The sequence below is a fragment of the Pristiophorus japonicus genome, chromosome 1, assembly GCF_044704955.1.
Source record: "Pristiophorus japonicus isolate sPriJap1 chromosome 1, sPriJap1.hap1, whole genome shotgun sequence".
NCBI lineage: Eukaryota > Metazoa > Chordata > Chondrichthyes > Pristiophoridae > Pristiophorus > Pristiophorus japonicus.
The window spans coordinates 28,943,547-28,964,230 of record NC_091977.1 but is presented as its reverse complement, the minus strand read 5'-3'; the positions used below and the strand labels follow the sequence as shown (position 1 = coordinate 28,964,230).

General features: G+C 43.7%; 1 protein-coding gene across 1 annotated transcript in view; it reads left to right on the top strand.

Moving 5' to 3' along the window:
• glra3 (glycine receptor, alpha 3) overlaps positions 1–20,684 on the top strand; it is a 280,830-nt gene that overhangs the window by 222,755 nt on the left and 37,391 nt on the right. The window contains exons 6-7 of the mRNA XM_070896552.1: positions 10,581–10,718; positions 19,221–19,435. Of these exons, the coding sequence (XP_070752653.1) occupies positions 10,581–10,718; positions 19,221–19,435 (353 nt within the window). The remainder of the gene's footprint in view (positions 1–10,580; positions 10,719–19,220; positions 19,436–20,684) is intronic.

Genomic DNA, 20,684 nt, shown 5'->3' with positions numbered 1-20,684 from the left:
AATTCCACGAGTTAACAACTCTCTCAATGAAGAAGTTTCTCCTCATCTCAGTCCTAAATGGCTTAGCCCTTATCCTTAGACTATGTCCCCTGATTCTGGACTTCCCCAACATCAGGAACATTCTTCCTGCATCTAACCTGTCCAAAGCCATCAGAATTTTATAGTTTCTATGAGATCCCCTCTCAACCTTCTAAACTCCAGTGAATAGAGGCCCAGTCGATCCAGTCTTTCCTCATATGTCAGTCCTGCCATCCTGGGAATCAGTCTGGTGAACCTTCGCTGCATTACGTCAATAGCAAGAACATCCTTCCTCAGACTAGGGGACCAAAACTGAACAAAATATTCCAGGTGAGGCCTCACTAAGGCCCTGTACAACTGAGGTAAGATCTCCCTGCCCCTATACTCAAAATCCCCAAACTATGAAGGCCAACATTTGCCTTCTTCACCGCCTGCTGAACTTGCATGCCAACTTTCAATGACTGATGTACCATGACACCCAGGTCTCGTTGCACTTCCCCTTTTCCTAATCTTCCGCCATTCAGATAATAGTCTGCCTTCGTTTTTTTGCCACCAAAGTGGATAACCTCACATTTATCCATATTATACTGCATCTGCCACCCGTTTGCCCACACACCTAACCTGTCCAAGTAATCCTGCAGCCTTTTAGTGTCCTCCTCACAGCTCACACTGCCACCCAGCTTAGTCTCATCTGCAAACTTGGAGATATTACACTGAATTCCCTCATCCAAATCATTAATGTATATTGTAAATAGCTGGGGTCCCAGCACTGAGTCCTGCGGTACCCCACTAATCACTGCCTGCCATTCTGAAAAGGATCGTTTATCCAGAATCTCTGCTTCCTGTCTGCCAACTAGTTCTCTATCCACATCAGTACACTACCCCCAATATCATGTGCTTTAATTTTGCACACCAATCTCTTGTGTGGGACCTTGTCAAAAGCCTTTTGAAAGTCCAAATACACCACATCCACTGGTTCTCCCTTGTCCACTCTACCAGTTACATCCTTAAAAAATTCTAGAAGGTTTGTCAAGCAGGATTTCCCTTTCATAAAGCCATGCTGACTTGGGCCAATCCCATCACTGCTTTCCAAATGTGCTGCTATTTCATATTTAATAATTGATTCCAACATTTTCCCCACAACTGATGTCAGGCTAACCAGTCTATAATTACCTGTTTTCTCTCTCCCTCCTTTCTTAAAAAGTAGTGTTACATTACCTACCCTCCAGTCCATAGGAACTGATCCAGAGTCGATAGACTGTTGGAAAATGATCACCAATGCATCCACTATTTCTCGGACTACTTCCTTAAGTACTCTGAGATGCAGACTATCAGGCCCCGAGGATTTATCAGCCTTCAATCCCATCAATTTCCCTAACACAATTTCCTCCTAATAAGGATTTCCTTCAGTTCCTCCTTCTCACTAGACCCTCAGTCCCCTAGTATTTCCAGAATATTATTCGTGTCTTCCTTCGTGAAGACAGAACCAAAGTACTTGTTTAACTGATCCGCCATTTCTTTTTCCTCATTTTAAATTCAGCTGAATCTGACTGCAAGGGACCTATGTTTGTTTTCACTAATCTTTTTCTTTTCACATATCTATAGAAGCATTTGCAGTCAGTTTTTATGTTCCCAGCAAGCTTCCTCTCATGCTCTATTTCCCCCCTCCTAATTAAACCCTTTGTCCTCCTCTGCTGTATTACAAAATTCTCTCAGTCCTGAGATTTGCTGCTTTTTCTGGCCAATTTGTATGCCTCTTCCTTGGATTTAACACTGTCCTTAATTTCCCTTTTTAACCACGGTTGAGACACCTTCCCCATTTTATTTTTACTCCAGACAGGGATGTACAATTGTTGAAGTTCATCGATATGATCTTTCAATGTTTGCCATTGCCTATCCACCATCAACCCTTTAAGTGTCACTCGCCAGTCTATTCTAAACAATTTACGTCGCATACATCAAAGTTACCTTTTCTTAAGTTCAGGACCCGAGTCTCTGAATTAACTGTGTCACTCTCCAACTTAATAAAGAATTCTAACATATTATGGTCACTCTTCCCCAAGGGACCTCGCACAACAAGATGCAAAACATTCATTAAGAACCTTACCAACATCTTCCGCCTCCACACAAAGATTACCCTCATGGTCTCTAATAGGCCCTACCATTTCTTTAGCTACCCTCTTAATCTTAATATATTTATAGAACATCTTTGGATTTTCCTTAATTTTACGAGACAAAAATTTTTCATGCTCTCTCTTAGCATTCCGAATATCCTTTTTAATTTTGCCTCTTAACTTTTTATATTCCTCCAAAGATTCTATAGTATTTAGCCGTTCGTATATGACATAAGCTTCCCATTTTTTCTTTATCCTCCCCTCGACATCCTGGAGGCTCTCGAATTGTTGTTCCCACCCTTTTTCTTTAAGGGCACATGTTTGGCCTGAGCCTTCTGGATCTCCTCCTTGAATGCTTCCCAATGTTCCGACACTGATTTACTCACAAGTAGCTGTTTCCTGTCCATGGTGGTCAAATCGCTCCTTAACTTAGCAAAATTAGCTTTTCCCCAATTTGGGAATTTTATTCCAGGCCTATGCTTGTCCTTATCCATAACTAACTTGAATCTGACTGAATTATGGTCACTGGCACCCAAGTGCTTTCCCACTAATATCCTTTCAACCTGCCCAGCTTCATTCTCCAAAACTAAATCCAAAAACCCCTCGCGTGTTGGACTTGTTACATACTGACTAAAAAAGGGCACATGTTTGGCCTGAGCCTTCTGGATCTCCTCCTTGAATGCCTCCCACTGTACTGACACTGATTTACCCACAAGTAGCTGTTTCAATACATTTTAAGAATTACGCACCCTCTATACCCTTCATGCTATATTTGTCCCAATTAATATTTGGCTAGTTAAAATCCCCTACTATTATTTCCATATGGTTTTTGGACTCCACAGCAATTTGCCTACATATTTGCTCCTCTATCTCCCTCCCACTGTTTGGGGGTCTATCATAGCTGATCATGGCTGATCCGATCATGGACTCAGCTTCACTTCCTTGCCCGCTCCCCATAACCCTTTATTCCCTTATCACTCAAAAATCAGTCTATCTCTGCCTTAAATATATTCAATGAACCAGCCTCCACTGCTCTCTGGGGCAGAGATTTCCATAGATATACAACCCTCTGAGAAGAAATTTCTCCTCATCTCAGTTTTAAATATGCAGCCCCTTATTCTAAGACGATGTCCCCTAGTTTTACTTTCCCCTATGAATGGAGATATCTTCTCTGCATCCATCTTGTCAAGCCCCCTCATTATCTTATAAGTTTCAATAAGATCACCTCTCATTCTTCTGAACTCCAACATGTATAGACCCAACCTACTCAACCTATCCTCATTAGTCAACCCCCTCATCTCCGGAATTAGCCTAGTAAACCTTCTTTGAACAGCCTCCAATGCAAGTATATCCTTCCTTAAATACGGAGACCAAAACTGCAAGCAGTACTCCAGGTGTGTCCTCAACAATACCCTGTACAGTTGTAGCAGGATTTCTCTGCTTTTATACTCTATCCCCCTTGCAATAAAGGCCAACATTCCATTTGCCTTCCTGATTATTTGCTGTACCTGCATACTAACTGTTGGTGTTTCATGCACAAGTACCCCCCGTATCCCTCTGTACTGCAGCACTTCGCAATTTTTCTCCATTTAAATTATAATTTGCTTTTCTATTATTTCCGCCAAAGTAGATAACCTTGCCTTTTCCCACATTATACTCCACCTGCCAAATTTTTGCTCACTCACTTAGCCTGTCTATATCCCTTTGCAGATATTTTGTGTCCTCCTCACAATTTGCTTTCCCACCCATCTTTGTATTGTTTTTATTGACTTTACCAGTCAACAATTTGAGCATCAGTCTGCACATGTATCTATTTATCTGAAGCTGTTTTAAGCTCAAATCTCTGATCTTCATTCCAAAAAATCTTTTTCTCATCAGTTGTTCTTTCTACAAGTTGAAACTTTCTGGTCTGGGACTCTCTGGTCCGGAAACATCTGTGGTTCGGCATTAGTTTGCAGGACTGCCGCTTTCCTGGGCCTGGACTTGGAGCTCGCTGTTAAGCGCTTCCGTGATGCTCAGCATCTCACTCTGCTTCCTCATTGTGGTCTTGTAGGACTTGATGGTGCAGTGAAGGGGCGTCAGACCTGACCCAGACAGAGAAATGACCAATCACCAACATTCCCCGCCTCCCCTCCCTCACTCAGCGATCACCAGCACTGACCTCCCTTGGTTCAAAAAATTATCTGTTTCAGCACTGGTCCGGCCCCGAGGGTGGTGGACCAGAGAGGTTCAGTCTGTATTTAGAAAAGTTTCTATTCAAGTGAATCAATGATAACACAAATACCTGGACTTACGACAGCTCAGTTTTCACTCAATTCGAACATATAGACAATTTGGAGATATGTCCCTCACACTTCAGGTATCGCACATGCAAATTTCTGTGTTACATGAGAAGGGGACTATACAGGACTTCAATGGGATGTAGACAGGTTAATAGATTGAGCACATTGAAGGCCTATGAAATTTAATGCAGAGAAATGTGACATGATGCATTTAGGTGGAAGAGAAAAGGAAATGAAACATCCACAAAATGGTAACACATTAAAAAGAGTAGAAGAGCAGGTGCACCTCGGGGTTCAGATACACAATTCTTTAATATGAGAGGACACATTGATAAAACGCTTTAAAAAAAAAAGCATACAGCATTCTTGGTTTGAAAAAGAGGTAATCGTAAATCTGCATAAATCATTGTGTCGGCAGCAGTTAGAATATTGTGCCCAGTTTCGAGTGCCCTACATTAGGATGGATGTCAAAGTCATGGCGAGAGGTGCAGCAGAAACGATTGGACAAGGTGATACCAGGAATGAGAGGCTTTACTTCTGAAGAGAGATTGGAGAATCTGAGGTTCTTTTCATTAAAGAATAACGAGGCAATCTGATAGATGAGCAAAATTATGAAGAATTGTGATTGAGAGTTACGTAGAGATTTGAGGCCAGGTCAATTGAAAATTTCAAAACTGAAATTGGTACAACTTTGAAAAGGAAAGGTTTTAAGGGTTACGGAACCACGGACGGTAAATGGAGATCAGATCCACATCAGCCATGATCTAATTGAATGAAAGAAAGAAAAAAGGACGTGGATTTATATTATGACTTCCACGATCACATAGAAACATAGAAAATAGGTGCAGGAGTAGGCCATTCGGCCCTTCGAGCCTGCACCGCCATTCAATGAGTTCATGGCTGAACATGCAACTTCAGTACCCCATTCCTGCTTTCTCACCATACCCCTTGATCCCCCTAGTAGTAAGGACTACATCTAACTCCTTTTTGAATATATTTAGTGAATTGGCCTCAACAACTTTCTGTGGTAGAGAATTCCACGGGTTCACCACTCTCTGGGTGAAGAAGTTTCTCCTCATCACGGTCCTAAATGGCTTACCCCTTATCCTTAGACTGTGACCCCTGGTTCTGGACATCCCCAACATTGGGAACATTCTTCCTGCATCTAACCTGTCTAAACCCATCAGAATTTTAAACGTTTCTATCAGATCCCCTCTCATTCTTCTGAACTCCATTGAATACATGCCTAGTTGATCCAATCTTTCTTGATATGTCAGTCCCGCCATCCCGGGAATCAGTCTGGTGAACCTTCGCTGCACTCCCTCAATAGCAAGAATGTCCTTCCTCAAGTTAGGAGACCAAAACTGTACACAATACACCAGGTGTGGCCTCACCAAGGCCCTGTACAACTGTACATTTCAAAGCGCTTTACAGCCAATGGAGTACTTTTTGGAGTGTAGTCACTGTTGTAATGTTGGAAACTTTCAGCCAATTTGCACACAAGCAAGCTCCCACAAACAGCAATATGATAATGACCAGATAATCAGTTTTTGTTGTGTTGATTGAGGGATAAACATTGGCCAGGACACCGGGGATAACTCCCCTGTTCTTCTTCAAAATAGTGCCATGGGATCTTTTATGTCCATTTGAGAGAGCAGATGAGGCCTTGGTTTAATGTCTCATTCAAAAGACAGCACCTCCGACAGTGCAGCACTCTCTCAGCACTACACTGGAGCATCAGCCTAGATTTTTGTGCTCTAGTCCCTGGAGTGGGACTTAAACCCACAACTTTCTGAGTCAGAGGCAAATGTGTTACTCACTGAGCCACAGCTGACACATGGAATGGCAGAATAGGTTTGAGGGGCTGAATGGCCTACCCTTGCTGCTATAACGTAAAACAGATACACTGCTTTGTTGAGGGGGATGACTCATCAGGGGAGAGCAGCAGCAGCCAAGTTCATGGCACCGTGGATGGCTCTGCTGCACAGGAGGGCAGGAGAAAGTGTGGGAGAGCTGTAGTGGTAGGGGATTTTATTGTAAGGGGAATAGATAGGCATTTGTGTGGCTGCAATCGAGACTCCAGGATGGTATGTTGCCTCCCTGGTGCAAGGGTCAAGGATGTCTCAGAGTGGCTGCAGGACATTTTGAAGAGGAAGGGTGAACAGCCAGTTGTCGTGGTGCATATAGGTACCAATGATATAGGTAAAAGAAGGGATGAGGTCTTACAAAATGAATTTAGGGAGCTAGGAGCTAAACTGAAAAGTAGGACCACAAAGGTAGTAATCTCAGGATTGCTACCAGTGCGACGTGCTAGTCAGAGTAGGAATCGCAGGATAGCTCAGATGAAAAGTGGCTTGAGGAGCAGTGCAGAGGGGAGGGATTCAAATTCCTGGGACATTGGAACTGGTTCTGGGGGAGGTGGGACCAGTACAAACCGGACGATCTGCGCCTGGGCAGGACCAGAACCAATGTCCTAGGGGGAGTGTTTGCTAGTGCTGATGGCGAGGGGTTAAACTAATATGACAGGGGGATGGAAACCTATGCAGGGAGACAGAAGGAAGTAGAATGGAGGCAGAAGCAAAAGATAGAAAGCAGAAAAGTAAAAGCGGAGGGCAGAGAAACTCAGGGCAAAAAGGAAAAAGGGCCCCATTACAACAAAATTCTAAAGAGGCAAAATGTGTTAAAAAGATAAGCCTGAAGGCTTTGTGCTTCAATGCGAGGAGTATTCGTAATAAGGTGGACGAATTAGCTGCGCAGATAGCTGTTAACGGATAGAATGTAATTAGCATCACGGAGACATGGCTCCAGGGTGACCAAGGCTGGGAACTCAACATCCAGGGTTATTCAACATTCAGGAAGGATAGTCAGAAAGGAAAAGGAGGTGGGGTGGCGTTGCTGGTTAAGGAGGAAATTAACGCAATAGTGGGAAGGACATTAGCTTGGATGATGTGGAATCGGTATGGGTGGAGCTACGGAATACCAAAGAGCAGAAAACGCGAGTGGGAGTTGTGTACAGACCACCAAACAGTAGTAGTGAGGTTGGGGACAGCATCAAACAAGAAATTAGGGATGCGTGCAATAAAGGTACAGCAGTTATATTGGGCGACTTTAATCTACATATTGATTGGTCTAACCAAACTTGTAGCAATGCGGTGGAGGAGGATTTCCTGGAGTGTATTAGGGATGGTTTTCTTGACCAATATGTCGAGGAACCAACTAGAAAGCTGGCCATCCTAGATTGGGTGATGTGTAATGAGAAAGGACTGATTAGTAATCTTGTTGTGCGAGGCACCTTGGGGAAGAGTGACCAGAATATAGTAGAATTCTTTATTAAGATAGAGAGTGACACAGTTAATTCAGAGACTAGGGTCCTGAACTTAAGGAAAGGTGACTTTGAAGGTATGAGACGTGAATTGGCAAGAATAGACTGACAAATGATATTAAAGGGTTGATGGTGGATAGGCAATGGCAAACATTTAAAGATCACATGGATGAACTTCAGCACTTGTACATCCCTTTCTGGAGTAAAAATAAAACGGGGAGGTGGCTCAACCATGGCTAACAAGGGAAATTAAGGATAGTGTTAAATCCAAGGAAGAGGCATATAAATTGGCCAGATAAAGCAGCAAACCTGAGGACTGGGAGAATTTTATAATACAGCAGAGGAGGACAAAGGATTTAATTAGGAGGGGAAAATAGAGTATGAGATGAAGCTTGCTAGGAACATAAAAACTGACTGCAAAAGCTTCTAAATATGTGAAGAGAAAAATATTAGTGAAGACAAAGGTAGGTCTCTTGCAGTCAGATTCAGGTGAATTTATAATGGGGAATGAAGAAATGGCAGACCAGTTGAACGAATACTTTGGTTCTGTCTTCACGAAGGACGACACAAATAGCGTTCTGAAAATACTAGGGGACAGAGGGTCTCGTGAGAGGGAGGAACTGAAGGAAATACTTATTCGGTGGGAAATTGTGTTCGGGAAATTGATATGATTGAAGGCCGATAAATCCCCGACGCCTGATACTCTGCATCCCAGAGTACTTAAGGAAGTGGCCCTAGAAATAGTGGATGCATTGGTGATCATTTTCCAACAGTCTATCGAATCTGGATCAGTTCCTATGGACTGGAGGATAGCTCATGTAACACCACTTTTTAAGAAAGGAGAGAGAGAGAAAATGGGTAATTATAGACCGGTTAGCCTGACATCAGTAGTGGGGAAAATGTTGGAATCAATTATTGAAGATGAAATAGGAATGCATTCGGAAAGCAGTGACAGGATCGGTCCAAGTCAGCATAGATTTATGAAAGGGAAATCCTGCTTGACAAATCTTCTAGAATGTTTTGAGGATGCAACTGGTAGAGTGGACAAGGGAGAACCAGTGGATTTGGTGTATTTGGACTTTCAAAAGGCTTTTGACAAGTTCCCACACAACATATTGATGTGCAAAAGGTACTGGGGGTAATATATTGACGTGGATAGAGAACTGGTTGGCAGACAGGAAGCAGAGATAGGGATAAATGGGTCCTTTTCAGAATGGCAGGCAGTGACTAGTGGAGTGCCGCAGGGTTCAGTGCTGGGTCCCCAGCTCTTTACAATATACATCAATGATTTGGATGCAGGAATTGAGTGTAATATCTCCAAGTTTGCAGACGACACTAAGCTGGGTGGCGGTGTGAGCTGTGAAGAGGACACTAAGAAGCTGCAGTGTGAATTGGACAGGTTAGGTGAGTGGGAAAATGCATGGCAGATGCAGTATAATGTGGATAAATGTGAGGTTATCCACTTTGGTGACAAAAACACGAAGGCAGAATATTATCTGAATGGCGGCAGATTAGGAAACGGAGAGGTGCAACGAGACCTCGGTGTCATGGTCTATCAGTCATTGAAAGTTGGCATGCAGGTACAGCAGGCAGTGAAGAAGGCAAATGGTATGTTGGCCTTCATAGCTAGGGGATTTGATTATAGGAGCAGGGAGGTCTTCCTGCAGTTGTACAGGGCCTTAGTGAGGCCGCACCTGGAATATTGTGTTCAGTTTTGGTCTCTTAATCTGAGGAAGGACATTCTTGCTATTGAGGGAGTGCAGCGAAGGTTCACCAGACTGATTCCCGGGATGGCAGGACTGACATATCAGGAGAGACTGGATCAACTGGGCCTGTATTCACTGGAGTTTAGAAGGTTGAGAGGGGATCTGATAGAAACTATAAAATTCAGACAGCATTGGATAGGTTAGATGCAGGAAGAATGTTCCCGATGTTGGTGAAGTCCAGAGCCAGGGGACATAGTCTAAGGATAAGGGCTAAGGCATTTAGGACTGAGATAAGGAGAAACTTCTTCACTTAGAGAGTTGTTAACCTGTGGAATTCCCTACCGCAGAGAGTTGTTGATGCCAGTTCATTGGATATATTCAAGAGGGAGTTAGGTATTGCCCTTTTGGCTAAAGGGATCAAAGGGTATGAAGAGAAAGCAGGAAAGGGGTACTGAGGTGAATGATCAGCCATGATCTTATTGAATGGTCGTGCAGTTTCGATGGGCCAAATGGCCTACTCCTGCACCTATTTTCTATGTTTCTATGAAATGGATTGCCCAATCAGAATCAGTGCTGGATGCAGAATCCATAATAACTTGTAAAATGGAAGTGGATAAATACTTGAAAAACAAAAATTTGAAAAGAAATGCGGAAAAGGGGAACCGAGGGTCCATCATGCCCATGCCAGTGTTTACTTGGGAAAGGAAGAATGTTGGAAAATAATCTGTCTGGTTGTCCCATCAGTGGTATCTTCTATCTCTTCCATTGGTGTAAATTGTCTTAAGCTTCTTCAAGTGTTTCTTCTCCCTCTCTATTTGTTTTCCCCCACCCTGATTTTAGTATCTTTCAGTTTTCTCTGACATTTTCTTTCAATTCCTACCTCTGTCCTGTGTTCTTTCCAATTTCCGTTTCAGTTGTCCTTGTTCAATATCTGCCACCAGAGAGGTACAGGCCAGATTTGACAGACAACATACGATCGCAGTTTGTAATTGTGTTATTTTTAAGAGCTCTCTATATATACGTACTGGATAGGGGCCAACATGTTGTCCAACTGTGCGTGATATACACTCAGCATTGAAGTACGTTAAACGACTGGGGTTGCAAGCATTGAAATTTCACTCTTACATCCTTTTTGCAGTTGGCTACACAATGAATGATCTTATCTTTGAATGGCAAGAAAATGGACCAGTGCAAATTGCAGAAGGGCTCACCTTACCGCAGTTTCTTCTTAAAGAAGAGAAAGATTTACGATACTGTACAAAACATTACAATACAGGTAAGGCCTTATCCCTCACCAAGGACCAGCAAGTGCAAGTGTGCAGTGTTGAAATAAGAAGTTTACTCTAAATCATCAACTTGCATTAGAAATGTACAAAGCTTTAAAATTCAGCCTATGGTAAATGATCTTGGATCTCTTCAATCCAGATCCTAGTTAGGACGGATCACAGAAACATGAAAAAAAAACTGCCCTTAACTCAAATGACAAAACAGGTAGCAATCTTGCCTCCAAGTCACAAAGTTGTGAGCTCAGATCCCATCCCAGGATTTGAACAAATAATCGATGTTGCCACTTAAACCATGGCCCTGTCTGTGTGTTCAAATGGACATTAAAATGCTATGGCAGCATAGAAAAACAGTAAGGAGTTCTCCTAGACCCCTGACCAACATTCCTCCCTCAACTGGTCAGTAAACCCCACACAGGAGACTATTGGGAAGCATTGAGCCATATGGAATTCGAGAGAGGCTACCAAATTGGAATTAAAAAAACAGTTCCAAGAGAGAAAACAGAGAGTCGGAGTTAAAAGGGTTAAATTATGAGAACAGGTTGCATAGACCCGGCTTGTATTCCCTTTGAGTTTAGAAGATTAAGCAGTGATCTAATTGAGGTGTTCAAGGTGATTAGGATAGAGAGAAACTACTTCCTCTTTTTTTTATTCGTTCCGGGATGTGGGCGTCGCTGGCAAGGCCGGTATTTATTGCCCATCCCTAATTTCCCTTGAGAAGGTGATGGTGAGTCGCTTTCTTAAACCGCTACAGTTCATTTGATGAAGGTACTTCCACAGTGCTGTTCGGAAGGGAGTTCCAGGATTTTGACACAACGATGAGGGGCGGGGGGTTGGGGGGTGGGGGAGTGGTGGCAGTCCAGAACAAGGGGGCATAACCTTAAAAGTAGAGCACGGGCATTTAGGGATGATGTCAGGAAGCACTTCTTCACACAAAGGGGGCTGGAAATCTGGCACTCTTGCCACACCCCCACCCCCCAAAAAAAGTTGTTTAGGCTGGGAGTCAAATAAAAATGTCAAAACTGGGATTGATAGATTTTTACTAGGCAAGTGTAATTGAGGGATATGAAACCAAGGCTGGTAGATGGAGTTAAGATACGGATCAGCCATGCTCGAGGTGCTGAATGACCCACTCCTGTTCCTAAACAGAATAGGGCTCAGTGTTGGCCAAGAGTTGCTCCGTTTTTTTTGGAGCAACTTGATTTTTCTGGAGTATCTTAAAAATCCTCATTTTGCACATTCAATTTGCACCAGTGTAAGTGAGTTAGTTAGGATTTTTTTAGTTTAGTTTTTTTTCTCAAAATGGGGCGTTACCAGCCACCTACGTCAGTTTTGGCCATTTCGGCCACTTTGGCCAGCTAATAGCTACTCCAAATCTACTTAGGCCAGTATATGTGGCCACTTCAGAAAACCTTTGTGGAGAGTTAATAAATCAGCGCAGGTAGGTATATCGGAGGCCATTCGGCCTGGGATAGGGGCGGGAAGGGAAGTGGAGAGGATCTTGCACCAAGACTTACAAAGCACTAAACAAAGTAATAAGCATTCAAGAAGAATAAAAAATAGAACTAAGTCCTAACTTCATCTGAAAACTCGGACTGAGAAGGCACACACAGGCTGCAGGAAGCAAACTCACCGGATAGTCTGCAATAGGCTGCACCAAGGGCAAAACACAAGCAGCTACTTCAACAGCAGGCCGGCCAGTGTGGGAGGCTACTCGGCCTGGAATAGGAGCGGATCGACCGGGAGACCACTCAGCCAGGGATAGGTGCAGGACGACCGGGAGACCACTTGGCCAGGGATAGGGGCGGGACAACCGGGAGACCACTCGGCCAGGGATAGGGGCAGGTTGATCGAGAGACCACTTAGCCATGGATAGGGGCAGGACGACCAGGAGACCACTTAGCCAGGGATAGGGGCAGGACGATCGAGAGACCACTTAGCCAGGGATAGGGGCAGGACGATGGAGAGACCACTTAGCCAGGGATAGGGGCAGGACGATCGAGAGACCACTTAGCCAGGGATAGGGGCAGGACGATCGAGAGACCACTTAGCCAGGGATAGGGGCAGGACGATGGAGAGACCACTTAGCCAGGGATAGGGGCAGGACGATCGAGAGACCACTTAGCCAGGGATAGGGGCAGGACGATCGAGAGACCACTCAGCCAGGGATAGGGGCAGGAAAACCGGGAGACCACTTAGCCAGGGATAGGTGCAGGACGATCGGGAGACCACTCGGCCAAGGATAGGGGTGGGACAACCGGGAGACCACTCGGCCAGGGATAGGGGCGGGAACTGCCGACATCGGAGCACACACAGGCTGCAGGAAGAAAACTCACCAATCAGCAAAACACAAACAGCTATGATTCCTTTTAAAAAATGTAAAAAAAGTTAAAAGGAGAGGCTGGACAGCGGCCAAAGTGGGGAGCGATTTTTTCGGCACACTTCTTAATGGAAAAAAGCGGAGCATCTCCGGTAAATGCGCCGAAAAAAGGGGTAGGCCAAAATTGAGCCCTCCGAGTGGTTGGAAGTTCTACAGGGTTGAGTTTTGGGACCTCTTTTGTTCACTGTGAACATCAATAATTTGGACACGGGGCTCGAGGAAGTTGATGTTTGCAGATAAAATAAAGAGCTTGTTCTGCGTGCAAAAGTATCAAAGGAACCTTGAGCATTTTTTCGACAGCCACACGCAGTTTAAATCGATTTTGTTTACAGCCCAGATACACCAATTTTAAATTATTAAACGTGCAGTCCACAAAACCCTCGGTGAGTATAAATCTTCTCACAAGAATTTCAGGTGGCACAGGCAGCAATAACCTTGCGTACTGGAACGTTTTGCATAATGTATGAAGCTCTTACCCAATAAATCTGGCATTTCACACCTCATTTTTACCACCACTGTAGAAAATCTCGATCATATCCCACGTTAGCTTTGTGGATTGTTGAAACAGTCTGTTAAAATATACCTTGTCTCCATCTGCAGCATTGGCATCATTCACTCTGAGATACATAATTATCAGTCGGCCTGTGTGTGCTATTGCTGCCTTACTTTGGATAATTGAAGTTGCTTCAGTTAGATGGTTACATTTTCCAATTTTGTCTCCTTCCCCTCCTCTGTGACACTGACTCGTGCCGTGTTAAGAGTTCCTCAGCAGAGCTTTCCAGTAACGGGGTACACTAGGGTAGTGGCTATGTTACTTGACTAGAAATCCAGAGGCTAATCATTTCTGATGAATGCGACTTCAATTCCCACCACGCCAGTCTGACTTTGATTTAATAAAGCTGTTATCTGTAAAAGTGACCATGAATTTGTCAGAGTGTCGCACTAAACCCAATTGGTTCACAAAAGGTCCTTTATGGAGCTAAGCCTGCTACCCTTAGCTGACTCTTAACTGCTTTCTGACGTGGTCAAGCAAGCCACTCAGTTGTCTCAAAAGCAGCTACCGGTGGTTCAGGAAAAATGCCCTCCACCTTCTCTGGGCAACGAGCGATGGGAAATAAATGCTGGCCTTGCCAATGATACCCATATTCTGGGAATGAATATATTAAAGAAAAATGGAATCCACTTGCACTGTGGATGAGGGGAAGCAATGGATAAGAGACCTTTCAGTTTGAATGGAACCATTGAGAGTATCTGGCTTTCCAATGACCCTTCGAATGAAAGATAATTTATTCTACAGTTAGCTATTAAATGTCATATCACGAAGTGGTAAAGGGAAGATATTTGGAAGGAGGCAAATACAGGATTAACAAATATTGGATAGAATAGACTGGCGAATGATACTTAAAGGGTTGATGGTGGATAGGCAATGGCAAACATTTAAAGATCACATGGATAAACTTCAATAATTGTACATCCCTGTCTGGAGTAAAAATAAAACGGGGAAAGTGGCTCAACCGTGGCTAACTAGGGAAATTAAGGATAGTGTTAAATCCAAGGAAGAGGCATATAAATTGGCCAGAAAAAGCAGCAAACCTGAGCACTGGGAGAAATTTAGAATTCAGCAGAGGAGGACAAAGGGTTTAATTAGGAGGGGGAAAATAGATTATGAGAGGAAGCTTGCTGGGAACATAAAAACTGACTACTCAAGCTTCTATAGATATGTGAAGAGAAAAAGATTAGTGAAGACAAACAGATTCAGGTGAATTTATAATGGGGAACAAAGAAATGGCAGACCAGTTGAACAAATGCCTTGGTGCTGTCTTCATGAAGGAAGACACAAATAACCTTCCGGAAATACTAGGGGACCGAGGGTCTAGCGAGAAGGAGGAACTGAAAGAAATCCTTATTAGTCAGGAAATTGTGTTAGTGAAATTGATGGGATTGAAGGCCGATAAATCTCCAGGGCCTGATTGTCTGCATCCCAGAGTACTTAAGGAAGTGGCCCTAGAAATAGTAGATGCATTGGCGATCATTTTCCAACAGTCTATCGACTCTGGAACAGTTCCTATGGACTGGAAGGTAGCTAATGTAACACCACTTTTTAAAAAAGGAGGGAGAGAGAAAACGGGGAATTAGCCTGACATCAGTAGTTGGGAAAATGTTGGAATCAATTATTAAAGATGAAATAGCGGCGCATTTGGAAAGCAGTGACAGGATCAGTCCAAGTCAGCATGGATTTATGAAAGGGAAATCATGCTTGACAAATCTTCTAGAATTTTTTGAGGATGTAACTAGTAGAGTGGACAAGGGAGAACCAGTGGATGTGGTGTATTTGGACTTTTAAAAGGCTTTTGACAAGTTCCCACGCAAGAGATTGATGTGCAAAATTAAAGCACATGGTATTGGGGGTAATGTACTGATATGGATGGAGAACTGGTTGGCAGACAGAAAGCAGAGAGTAGGGATAAACGGGTCCTTTTCAGAATGGCAGGCAGTGACTAGTGGGGTGCCGCAGGACTCAATGCTGGGACCCCAGCTATTTACAACAAACATCAATGATTTAGATGAAGAAATTGAGTGTAATATCTCCAAGTTTGCAGATGACACTAAACTGGGTGGCGGTGTGAGCTGTGAGCAGGATGCTAAGAGGCTGCAGGGTGGCTTGGACAGGTTAGGTGAGTGGGCAAAGGCATGGCAGATGCAGTATAATGTGGATAAATGTGAGGTTATCCACTTTGGTGGCAAAAACACAAAGGCAGAATATTATCTGAATGGCGGCAGATTAGGAAAAGGGGAGTTGCAACGAGATCTGGGTGTCATGGTACATCAGTCATTGAAAGTTGGTATGCAGGTACAGCAGACGGTGAAGAAGGCAAATGGCATGTTGGCCTTCATAGCTAGGGGATTTGAGTATAGGAGCACGGAGATCTTACTGCAGTTGTACAGGGCCTTGGTGAGGCCTCACCTGGAATATTGTGTTCAGTTTTGGTCTCCTAATCTGAGAAAGGACATTCTTGCTATTGAGGGAGTGCAGCGAAGGTTCACCAGACTGATTCCCGGGATGGCAGGACTGACATAGCAGGAGAGACTGGATCGACTGGGCCTGTATTCACTGGAGTTTAGAAGGACGAGAGGGGATCTCATAGAAGCGTATAAAATTCTGACGGGACTGGACAGGTTAGATGCTGGAAGAATGTTCCCAATATTGGTGAAGTCCAGAACCAGGGGTCACAGTCTAAGGATAAGGGGTAAGCCATTTAGGACTGAGATGAGGAGAACTTCTTCACTCAGAGAGTTGTTAACCTGTGGAATTCTCTACCGCAGAGAGTTGTTGATGCCAGTTCGTTGGATATATTCCGGGGGAGTTAGATATGGTCCTTATGGCTCAAGGGATCAAGGAGTATGGAGAGAAAGCAGGAAAGGGGTACTGAGGTGAATGATCAGCCATGGCCTTATTGAATGGCGGTGCAGGCTCGAAAGTCCGAATGGCCTACTCCTGCACTTATTTTCTATGTTTCTATGTTTGTCCGCATGCCTGACACAAGCAGTCTACGAGTCCCATGAGGGCAGAGAAAACACTTCCAGGACGCCCTCAAAGACTCCTTGAAAAAATGCAACATCCCCACCGACTCTTGGTAATCCCTGGCCCAAGACCCTCAAAGTGGAGAAGAAGTATCCGAGAAGGCGCCGAACACTTTGAGTCTCTTCGGCAGAAGCCAAGTACAAACAGCAGAAGGAGCGCATAACAAATCCCGCGTCCCTCCAACCACCGTCTGCTCCACCTGTGACAGAGTCTGTCGGTCCCACATCAGACTCATCAGTCATTTTAGAGCTCATATTAGTGTGGAAGCAAGTTATCCTCGACTCCGGGAGACTACCTAAGAAGGAGTCTTTACGGTAGAGGACACTAATAATATTCCAACAGTGGATAACCAAGGGGCTATAGAAGGGAAGGAACTTAACACAATCACAATCACTAAGGAGGTGGTACTCAGTAAGATAATGGAACTAAAGTCAGATAAATCCCCTGGACCTGAAGGCTTGCATCCGAGGGTCTTAAGAGAAGTAACGGCAGGGATTGTGGATTCATTGGTTGTAATTTACCAAAATTCCCTGCATTCTGGGGAGGTCCCAGCAGATTGGAAAACTGCAAATGTGACACCCCTATTTAAAAAAGGAGATTGACAAAAAGCAGGAAACTATAGACTAGTTAGCCTAACATTTGTGTTTGGGAAAATGTTGGAGTCCATTATTAAAGAAGCAGTTGCAGGATATTTGGAAAAGCAAAATTTGTTCAGGCAGAGTCAGCCTGGATTTATGAAGGGGAAGTCATGTTTGACAAATTTGCTGGAGTTCTTCGAGGATGTAACGAACAGGGTGGATAAAGGGGAACCAGTGGATGTGGTGTATTTGGACTTCCTGAAGGCATTTGACAAGGTGCCACATAAAAGGTTACTGCACAAGATAAAAGTTCACGGGGTTGGGGGTAATATATTAGCATGGATCGAGGATTGGCTAACTAACAGAAAACAGAGAGTCAGGATAAATGGTTGGCAACCAGTAACTAGTGGGGTGTTGCAGGGATCAGTGCTGGGACTCCAACTATTTACAATCTATATTAACAACTTGGAAGAAGGGACTGAGTGTAACGTAGCCAAATTTGCTGACAATACAAAGATGGGAGGAAAAGCAATGTGTGAGGAGTACACAAAAAATCTGCAAAAGAACATAGACAGGCTAAGTGAGTGGGCAAAAATTTGGCAGATGGAGTATAATGTTGGAAAGTGTGAGGTCATGCACTTTGGCAGAAAAAAATCAAAGAGCAAGTTATTATTTAAATGGAGAAAGATTGCAAAGTGCCACAGTACAGTGGGACCTGGGGGTACTTGTGCATGAAACGCAAAAGGATAGTATGCAGGTACAGCAAGTGATCAGAAAGGCCAATGGAATCTTGGCTTTTATTGCAAAGCGGATGGAGTATAAAAGCAGGGAAGTCTTGCTACAGCTATGTAAGGTATTGGTGAGGCCATACCTGGAATAATGCGTGCAGTTTTGGTTTCCATATTTACGAAAGGATATACTTGCTTTGGAGAGCAGTTCAGAGAAGGTTCACTAGGTTGATTCTGGGGATGAGTGGGTTGACTTATGAGGAAAGGTTGAGTAGGTTGGGCCTCTACTCATTGGAATTCGGAAGAATGAGAGGTGATCTTATTGAAACGTATAAGATTATGAGGGGGCTTGATAAGGTGGATGCAGAGAGGATGTTTCCACTAATGGGGGAGACTAGAACTAGAGGGCATGATCTTAGAATAAGGGACCGCCCATTTAAAACAGAGATGAGGAGAAATTTCTTCTCTCAGAGGGTTGTAAATCTGTGGAATTCGCTGCATCAGAGAGCTGTGGAAGCTGGGTAATTGAATAAATTTAAGACAGAGATAGACAGTTTCTTAAACGATAAAGGGATAAGGGGTTATGGGGAGCGGGCGGGGAAGTGGAGCTGAGTCCATGATCAGATCAGCCATGATCTTATTGAATGACGGAGCAGGCTCGAGGGGCCATATGGCCTACTCCTGTTCCTAGTTCTTATGTTCTTATGTAAGGACAACAACAAATAGATCATTAAATGATGTCATTGATATCGGATTAAACGTGTGTCCCTTGCATCCCACTGTTGTGCCATTGGAGGATGAGGCTAACAATCAGCAGCCTGATGGCATACATGTGTTAGAGTGATTGAAGCAGGTGCTTACTCTGAGCAGGAGTCAATAACATATTAGTTTTTCAATAGCAAGACTTTTAAATTTGAGGCCGACCTTTCATATGCTGCTTAATGAGAAATAAAAGGCGCAGGGTCAGTGCATTAACATGATTGGACAATTTGGGACAATTTTTGAAACTGTAAGAAAAAATGACCCCCCACCCTTGCATTAAGGCTAATGCACAAAATGATACATCAATAGAGTTTCGCAGTTACCCATTCACAGGAAATTAGCCCCTATACAATGGCATGCACTATAACCTGCTGAAATAATACAGACAATGTTTGAAACATTATGCAGACTAGATCTAACACGCTTTCCCCTCTTTCTTTGTTTCCATTTTATATCTTTTGCAGGAAAATTTACATGTATCGAAGTAAGGTTTCACCTTGAGAGGCAAATGGGCTATTATTTAATTCAGATGTACATTCCAAGTCTCCTTATTGTGATTCTGTCCTGGGTGTCATTTTGGATAAACATGGACGCAGCTCCTGCCAGGGTAGCTTTAGGTATTACAACAGTGCTTACAATGACTACACAAAGCTCTGGATCTCGAGCTTCACTCCCGAAGGTAGGAGGCTGAATCATTTGCTGAGAATTAACTAATAGCTACACTGAAAATGGACATATGGTTAGTGAGCTGGTGCACGTGTGCCTGTGATTGCCCTGCTTGGCAAGTTCCCCAGCTTGGCTGAGTGGAAGCATTTAACAAAGGCCCAGCACACCCCCACGGTGAGGTGAGAGCAGGATTAAGCTAATCTCAGAACAGCTCCTAGTTGCTGGTGGCATGTCAGCATCAGTGGGCTCACCCGAATATTGATGATGAGGCCCGAGGACCAATTTAGGATGGCCCTCGGGCTTGTCCCATTCTGGCGTACCCTGGCTACACGCGCCACACATACCGCGCCAGGACTTGGTCGCTGATGATGCAGTGTTCCTTTAAAGTGGCATTTGTTAATGGAGCCGCATTCGAACTGAATAAATGTCGGAGTAATTAAAGCTATTGGCATTAAAGTCAGACGTGCGATGGCGGCTAGGCCACCCGTTAAACACCTCTCCTGATTTTCATTTCCATTGAAGTCGAGTAGAGGAGACTTTATTCTGTGCTATAGTGGAACTCGGTTTACCCAGTACTGACACCTGCGAGGTGGTTTTGCAAGGCACTGATCATGGTGCTGATCCTCACTGCCAGCGGGGCAAAAACACTGGACCCTCTCACTGGCTGCCAGCAAAGCTCCGTGTCAGGAATGGAATGTCGCAGAATTACCTCGCTTGTTCCAAAATTGAACCATTCTTCACTAATCACGTCCATTACTCTGATTAGCACAAAGTTCATCATAAAATTACATTTGAAGATGAGCAACCAGCTACAGACATCAGCTAATTCTGCTGATAATGTAGCATTCAAATTAGTTTTTACTTAACTCATTCTCCATCTAGTCTTAATAGTTCTTAATACTGTCCATGCCCGCTGTCTACAATAATAACCTTGGGGATTTAACACATTTTCATTTGAGCCTTATTATAGAATTATACAATTTTACAGCTCAGAAGCAGGCCATTCGGCCCATCGTGCCTGTGCCAATTCTTTGAAAGAACGATCCAATTAATCTCACTTGCCTGCTCTTTCTCCATAGCCTTGTGATTTTTCCTCTCTTCAAATATATATCCAAATAATTTATTTTTGAGCTGGACATTGGGCGATTTACCATAGATACCGGTCTCTGTGCAGGTGGACCTTGAAACCAATTGCGCTGCACAATATTAGAATCGAAACTCTTGCAATATTGCATGATAATCCTTTGTCCATAATTTTAATA